Genomic DNA, 8,391 nt, shown 5'->3' on the forward strand with positions numbered 1-8,391 from the left:
AAATGGACACGACGTCGAAGCAAAGCAGTGCAAGAGATGCCAATCACACATAATAATGATTAATGTATTGTGTATAGCTATTTCTAGTTACTGTTTTCGGCTTGCGTTTTTTCATTGAAACCAATCTATTATAAGTTTTTATTAAAAAATTGTTGTTTTTTTATATTTAGTTAGATTTTTTTTGCTTTAATTATTCCCATTTGATTTTGTTATGTGCCACAAGGCATGAATTTCTCCACAAATTTTATATTTGATAGTTCACCATTGCATTTGTAGCTTTTTTGTTGTACTTAGCTACAGTTCTATACAATAAAAACGATATGCAAAGTTTTTATGATCCATGTTATTCACTTTTTTCATAAGTTATCTCCATAGAAACTCCTATTTTGGAAAAAAAAACATATTTATCAATTATGAAATCACAGAACCACTTTTTTATTTGATTCACAATAAACATTTATATATTATATTAGTAAAACAGAAAATGAAACAAATAAACTTACAAAAAATATGTTTTTATTTAAACATATATGCAATTATTTTATATTAAAAACAATCACACTTTATGTGAATTTCCTATATTTAGCCAGAGAAGAGAAAAACTAATAAGAATGAAAAGAAACAATGGAAATAATTTCTTTTGAATTTAAAATAACCAGAAAAAAAAATGAATGCATACAATTTGTTTAAATAACAAACAAACAAAAAAAATTACATATTTTTAATTTTAGATTATAAGTTTGTACATATTTATCTGATAAACAACAAAAACTAAATAATATTAATAATAGCATACATGAAAAAGAACGTATAAATAATAAACTAAACAAACGGATACTGCAAGTTTCAATATATTCAATTAAAAATTCTATTCTCTGTATTCTCTGTGTTGGGGTATTTTTGTTTTGGTGTACATTTAAACCGTTGGAAACAAAGTAATACTAAATTTGAATTATAAAATTGGAATGAGTAAAACATAACATTTAAAATGAACCTAGAATACTGGATCAAATTAAGTGCAAAAAAAAATAGGATTGAGTCAAAAAAAAGGTCGAAAAAGGGAAATGTTCAGCGTTTTTGTCAATACACTGTCAAATACGATTTTCCTCTACCGTGCTAATCGGCCCTATTACGTTGCAGTCCTTGTCGCAAATGAAGTCGAGGCGATAATAATGGTAATAAGGTCGTTGTCGTTTTTTGTCGATGGCGATGAATGATTGCTATTATCATTGTCGATATAACAGTCGACGTGAAGTCGTTTTTAGAGAATAACTGTCGCCGTAAAAATTGTGACAACATTGTATTTTTTAGTCAATGTTGATATTTAAACAAATTTGTATTTGATATTTGACCATGAAAATAACAACAGCAAAACAATTTGGAAATATTGAAGTCATTTCCGAATCTGATCCAATAAGATCCTAGCACTAAAAACCTCAATGCTGTGGCCAATTGGAACAACTCAGTTTAATAAAAACTCTTTGATTTTTCGAAATTTTTTCCAGGGGTAGTTATTTTACCCTGATTCCGGGAAATTGATTTCCCCGATCCACTTACCCGATTTAGGAAATATAGGTATCGTTTGAAAACTTATACCTATCCAACAAGTGGTCGCATGACCGCCGAAGGCCGGCTACTTACAACAACTGTTCAATTTAGAAAACTTCAGTTCGCGTAGCCGGTTTGAACATACCCAGAAGAGAATATCTGGACCCAGAAAAGGTATTAGCACAAATTTTATCATTTTGGTAAAATCAGGGTCTATAAAATCGATAATTTGACTATAACTTCCGAACCGCTTTAAATAACACCATTAAGTGACCACTTGTTGGATAGGTATTTTCATAAGCGATACCTACATTTTATATGGGTAAGTGGATCCGGATCTTGAACCCGTATTTCTGGGTAATTTTAGTTTTTTTTTTTTTTTTTTTTGAAAAATCACATTCAATGTTAAGATTTTTTCATGAGTTTATGATTTCACCGGAAATGACTTTTAGTTTAAAACATTTGCAATTGAATGCAAAACTTTACGTCGATTAGTCTACAATTTTGGGGGTACAGGGTATAATTTTTAGCAACTTTCAGCTCTTTTGAGTCTATTTTCTTTCTGCTGCGGTGTAAGTTCTTGCACTTTTTGGAATTTCAATGGCTTTACGCAGAGCTTATTTTCAATATTGCCGAATGGAATGTTGCGATATGTTCAGCTCACGAGCCATTTTTGGACCACTGCGACGTGGGTTTCGATCAAGTCGCTCTTTACTTCCGAGCCATTTCTGCTGATGTTGCTTTTCTTCCGTCGACTTCCTTGACGTCGGGTTTCGCTACCAGTATCACGGTAACGAGCGATGGTACGAGACACAAAAGATTTATTCACATTAAATGTTGGAGTGTTCTAACTATAGCCACTTGTGTTTTCCAGCAAATATAAAGAATCACACCATCACGCTTGGATTCCATCACGAATAGCTTTTTTCTGTAAAATTCTCACCAAAAGGCTTTTGAACGCTTGTAAACAATATAATGAGCTGTCACTGGAATAATTTTAACAGCTGTCGGACGAGTTGCATAGAAATGACAGCAGTCTGAAGTTGGTTGCAGTTTTTCATCTCACCTGTAAATCTCTTGCAAAATCAGAAACAAATTTGTGTAAATGTATGGCCGATATCAGCGTGGCCTTTTCTTCGTTAAAATATAATTTAATCAAAAGTGTTGTGTGTATATAAATTTAAATTTACGGTAAAAAGTTCTGTAATTCTAAAAAATTCAGTATAATTACAGTGTTACCAAAGAAAATTAAAAAAAAGCATATGAAAGTGGTGTGATAGCAATATTATGAGTCCTATATAAAATGGCAAATTTTGACATACACCAGGAAACACATAAATGACGGCACATATGTAAATCCATTTCATCTGATGTTTCTACTAAATTCGGCAATAGTAAGTCTTAAAACACTGTTCATAATGGTTGCTGTGCTAAACGGGAAAAGGGGTTATTTGCAAGTTTTCTACTACTATTCTAATACAACTATGTACATTGAACCACACACTGAACATACCCTGCACAAAGCAAAAGCAGCAGAGAGGCAAAAGAATAATTACTTAGTTTTCTGTGCAAATATTGTTAATAGTTAAAATAAAGTAATATTTTTTAAACATTTTTTACAAATTACGCAGTAAATATGCCTGGTGAAACAATGAAACAATTCTAATTGAAAGAAATCCAACTCGCGTTCTCTCCTTCTCTCTCTCTCTCTCTTCATTCACAATTACTTTAATTTGCATTGTTTACTAGATTTACAAATAAATAAAAATCAAATGTAAAAAACACGACGAGCAAAAGTTCAACAGATATCATCACAAAAGAACGTAAATTAACATTAATACAATGTCATGTTAAAAATTAGTTGGTTGCGGCATAGTAGGACGCGAAAAGTTGAAGAAGCCGGTATCGGAAAGGAATCAACCCTCTAACTTTTTTCATATCTATCTAATCAATATATAATCAGCTGGGGTCAACGATTAGAATTTGAGGCTAAACAAATCTATTCCATTGGATGTATTCGCCATTCGATCACAGAACAGTAAATGAAGTGTATTAGGAAAAAGGGTTTAAAGGTCGTTCTGTGAAAAATAAATTGTAAGAAAATATTTACATTTGGAAAATTTTAACAACGCCCAAATACATACTATATGAAAAATGGTGGCTGCATCGAAATTAAGTCAAGTATTCACATACGATTCATGGGTACATGCCATGTCTGGCGCCGCTGTAAGTAGTATGCATATGCATTTTGGTTTTATGATGACAATTATTGTTCAAAATGCTTTCCATTCCAGGGCGGATGTATAGCAATGTCAACATTTTATCCATTGGACACAGTTCGTTCCAGATTGCAACGTAAGTACCTTTATTATATATATATTTACATATGTTAAATATTTGCTAATTGATAGTTGAATCAATACGTAAAAAGCAAACATTTAAGCTTTGTATAGGAAAGTACCCCACACATTTCTCATGTGTGTAACCATATTAAAAATTTAAGCCAAAAAATGCTGTTGCAATAAAAGTTGCCTTTAATGGTTTGTTATCGAAGTATATTCCATTATTGAATATGTGTATTACAATATTTCTCCACAACATGCACTTTTTGTTTATATTCATTTAAACCAAATCGAACTTTGACGTCAAGGAGATAAGGCTTACGCCTATACATTTGGGAAAGTCTAAAGTTCAAATGCAAGTTAAAAAAGAGATAAATCCATAAATAGGTCTTTTTCATACGAAGGAATGGGGAGGAATGAAAAGTCAATGGATACAATCAAGGAGTTATATTGATAGAAGACGGAAGAAATCCATGTATAAATACAACCCAGGAGTTATATTGGCAGAAGACGGAAGAAATAATGGATAAATATTGTATGTCGGACTATAAAAGATAGAAGGGTTTGATCGATAGAGGTACTTCTATTGACAATGGGTTTGTTATAAATTTGTATTTCGATTTCTTAAGAGGTTGAAACCATCTTTGCGAAATAATGAAAAATGTCCATGTTTTGGCGTGATACAATGTAGTGTCTTCAATAAGCTGGCTGATACTATTGCTGTATTTTAGCATTTCATTACCTCTACTTAAAGCATATTAATAAAGGGCGAATAGTAGATTTGGACGAGGTTTTTTCAAACTTTTGTTACTTTTTTTATTTAATTATAATTTAATATTTATTTTCAGTTGAAGATCCCGAAAAGAATGGCGAAGCTCGAAGCACCATGCAAGTAATTAAGGAAATCGTGCTAGGGGAAGGATTCCAATCATTATACCGTGGTCTTGGTCCCGTATTGCAAAGTTTATGCATTTCTAATTTTGTTTATTTTTATGCATTTCACTGTCTTAAAGCGATAAGCAGTGGTGGTGATAAAAAACAACAGAATGCTTTTAAAGATTTGATGCTGGGTGCCGTAGCTGGTATCATCAACGTCTTTAGCACAACACCCTTTTGGGTTGTAAATACTAGATTGCGTATGCGCGATGTTGCCGGTACATCAGATGAAGTTAATAAATATTATAAATCCCTTCTGTCTGGCCTACGTTATGTTGCCAAAACGGAGGGTGTTAAGGGCCTCTGGTCTGGAACAATACCGTCATTAATTCTAGTCTCCAATCCATCACTGCAATTTATGATGTATGAATTGCTGAAACGTAATTACATAAAATACAACAGAAGTAGTGAAATATCCAGCCTGGGATATTTTGTTATTGGAGCGATAGCGAAAGCGTTTGCCACTGTCATGACATATCCTCTGCAATTGGTTCAAACTAAGCAAAGGCACCGAACGAAAGAACAAAATGGGGGCAAGTACATCCAAGCATGCTGCGGCACAAAAAGATGTTGGCGTTATTAAAATGATGTTGGATATATTCCAGCATCAAGGTGTAAAAGGACTCTTCCGTGGCATGGAGGCAAAGATACTGCAAACTGTGTTAACAGCGGCATTAATGTTTATGGCCTATGAAAAAATTAATAATACAGTATTTTTGCTTTGAAAAAGACTCCAACGAAATAATTTACCCAAACATATTTATATAATTTGGAGTAAATTCCTTTTCTTTAAAGTGTTGGTAGTCAATTGTGCGACTTGGAATGTTGTAAATTCCATGGTATTATCCACTAATTATTTTATTTAATAATGTTTAAGTTATGGCTATTATTTTAACATTATGGAGTCAGGTGCATATTTATTGATTGAACAATACAAATTTATTTTTTTAAGTTAACAAAACCATGTGAAAAAGGCATTTAAATAAAAAAGCAAAGAAAAAAATAAAATGTGGACCCAATCAGCTTTAAACTGAAGATTGAACTTTTATGTACTTTTACAATTTATAACTTATTAAAACACATCAACAGTAGGTATTTCATTTCGTGAAACTAATTTTTATTTTCACATTCATCTTTTGTTTCATCACAACTCTCTTTTATGTTGTCAACTTTTGTATCACTACCACTCTTTTCCTCCACTTCTTTTTTGTCTTCATTGGACTCTTTCGATGGCAATTTATCAGATTTTCCATCATAGTCTGCATTATGTCTACCCAATTCGACTAAATTGTACTTCTTCATGCCCATATAATCTTCTGCCACTGATAGGCAGCAAAGACCTTTAATGACTTCCACGATAAGTGACTTTTTGGCATATTTCAAATCAACCTTATGCTTGACATTTTTCGCATGTATGATATCTGCCAATTCTTTGATTAACGTATCTCTACTGATGTCGTTGTTAAAACGTTTATTGAATACTATGGAGAACGTTGTTGGCTCATTGAGGAAATATTTGTCGCATAATTGACCGGCACTATCGACAATATCCTTGTTATTGGCCTTGCAAACAATTTCAACGGGTAATAGGCGCAACAGATATCGAGTCTTTTGCTTTTTAGTTTCTGCTATATCCTTAACGATATGTTTTGTCATAGCTGTGGGATCCGCTAATGTTGTTTTTATAAAAACACAGTTCGTTGCACCTGTATCAACAACTTGAAAACGTCTTTTGGTCTGTTTGGCCTTTTGCTGTGTGGCATCAATTTGTTTTTGTAGTGCATCTGCAATATCATCGGATTCAGGTTGTTCCGTTTTAGCATCTTCTTGTACTTGATCATTCGCCTTCAACTCCTCACACGATTCCTCTCCATACAATTCATCAGCATATTGGTTCAGAATGTTGTAACATTCTCTCACACAATCCTTTTCGTTAAAGTTACATGTTGCCAAAAAGCCCTTGTGTCCAACTTCCAGATACTGTTTTTTACTAGGCTGATAGAATTTCTTCTTGTTTTGGAATCTTTGCTTTTTGGCTGGTGGTCCACTCATAATTTGTTATTAACTAATATTTTATTATTTTTATTATTATACTGCAAAATACACGTGTCGAGTGGAGTAGTTTAATGGAAATATTCACTGAATGAAACTGAATGAGTTTGCACACAGATAAATATGTCCCATATGATAGAGAGAATGCCGGTATAAAAAAATAAACAGAGAACAAAATAGTCGAGTTTACGAAAGAGGAGATAACATAGACAAATGAAAATATAGACAACGAAAAGTTAGTTTTGTCTTTTTATCCATGTTTTGCATAGTCAACATGCTGATTTACGCGTTCAACCCACTCGACTTCGAAAACACATTTTATCGTTTTTCAAGAATTTCACTTGATTATTCCGGAATTTTTTGATGTCATCACGTAATTTTCACATTTATTTTATTATGGAACAATTTCCAACTGACAAACATCCTACAGTTTTTGTTATTTTTAACGTTTTAGAATTGAGTGATTTCAATATTCCCACTCAAACCCCTGAGACGACATCTGCTGATTCGATTTTTTTCGAAGATAAACGGTGAGAGCATTTCGTTGTCTATATTTTCATTTGTCTATGAGTCAACATGCTGATTTACGCGTTCAACCCACTCGACTTCGAAAAATCATTTTATCGTTTTTCAAGAATTTCACTTGATTATTCCGGAATTTTTTGATGTCATCACGTAATTTTCACATTTCTTTTATTATGGAACAATTTCCAACTGACAAACATCCTACAGTTTTTGTTATTTTTAACGTTTTAGATTTGATTTCAATATTCCCACTCAAACCGCTGAAACGATATAGACGACATCTGCTGATTCGATTTTTTTCGAAGATAAACGGTGAGAGCATTTCGTTGTCTATATTTTCATTTGTCTATGATTAAACCGACAAATATTTTAAACGTTGTTGTCTGGGAATGTATTTCAATAAGTAAATTGATGTCCTTGATAGACACTGATGTGTAATATCTGGTCTGCAGTATCCTAGGGTCTCGGTTTTTTATGCAAAATAATTTCCAATGGAAGAGGAAGAACGAGTAAGGAATGTATTTCATTCTCCTTAACCCTCGAAGAAAAGTAGGTCTTTCTAGATCAAAAAATGGGCGAAATTAACATAGAAATAGGCAGTTTTATTTCCTTCGAAGAGTTGTTGCTGGGAATGACAAACCATAGACAAATGAAAATATAGACAACGAAAAGTTAGTTTGGTCTTTTTTTCCAGGTGGCTCTCATCATGTTTTGCATAGTCAACATGCTCATTTACGCCATAGACAAATGAAAATATAGACAACGAAAAGTTAGTTTGGTCTTTTTTTCCAGGTGGCTCTCATCATGTTTTGCATAGTCAACATGCTCATTTACGCGTTCAAGCCACTCGACTTCGAAAATACATTTTATCGTTTTTCAAGAATTTCACTGGAATATTCCCATATTTTTCGATGTCATCACGTACTTTTCATATTTCTTTTATTATGAAATAATTTTCAGCTGACAAATATCCTACAGTTTTTGTTAT

At 32.7% G+C, this 8,391-nt stretch overlaps 1 protein-coding gene and 1 pseudogene across 1 annotated transcript; one reads left to right on the plus strand and one right to left on the minus strand.

Moving 5' to 3' along the window:
* The first annotated feature begins 3,048 nt into the window (after nt 1-3,048).
* Nucleotides 3,049-5,803, plus strand: LOC131803958 (peroxisomal membrane protein PMP34-like; annotated as a pseudogene).
* A 112-nt stretch (nt 5,804-5,915) lies between these two features.
* LOC131803959 (THUMP domain-containing protein 1 homolog) lies at nt 5,916-7,031 on the minus strand. The gene has a single exon (XM_059125973.1). It carries the CDS (start codon nt 6,876-6,878, stop codon nt 5,937-5,939), a length of 942 nt encoding a protein of 313 aa, XP_058981956.1. The 5' UTR covers nt 6,879-7,031; the 3' UTR covers nt 5,916-5,936.
* Nucleotides 7,032-8,391: the final 1,360 nt, after the last annotated feature.

This window comes from Musca domestica, unplaced genomic scaffold (assembly GCF_030504385.1).
Source record: "Musca domestica strain aabys unplaced genomic scaffold, Musca_domestica.polishedcontigs.V.1.1 36, whole genome shotgun sequence".
Lineage (NCBI taxonomy): Eukaryota > Metazoa > Arthropoda > Insecta > Diptera > Muscidae > Musca > Musca domestica.

What these genes read in the sequence shown, in the direction of transcription:
- LOC131803959 (XM_059125973.1), bottom strand. Translation starts at nt 6,878, where the DNA reads ATGAGTGGACCACCAGCCAAAAAGCAAAGATTCCAAAACAAGAAGAAA.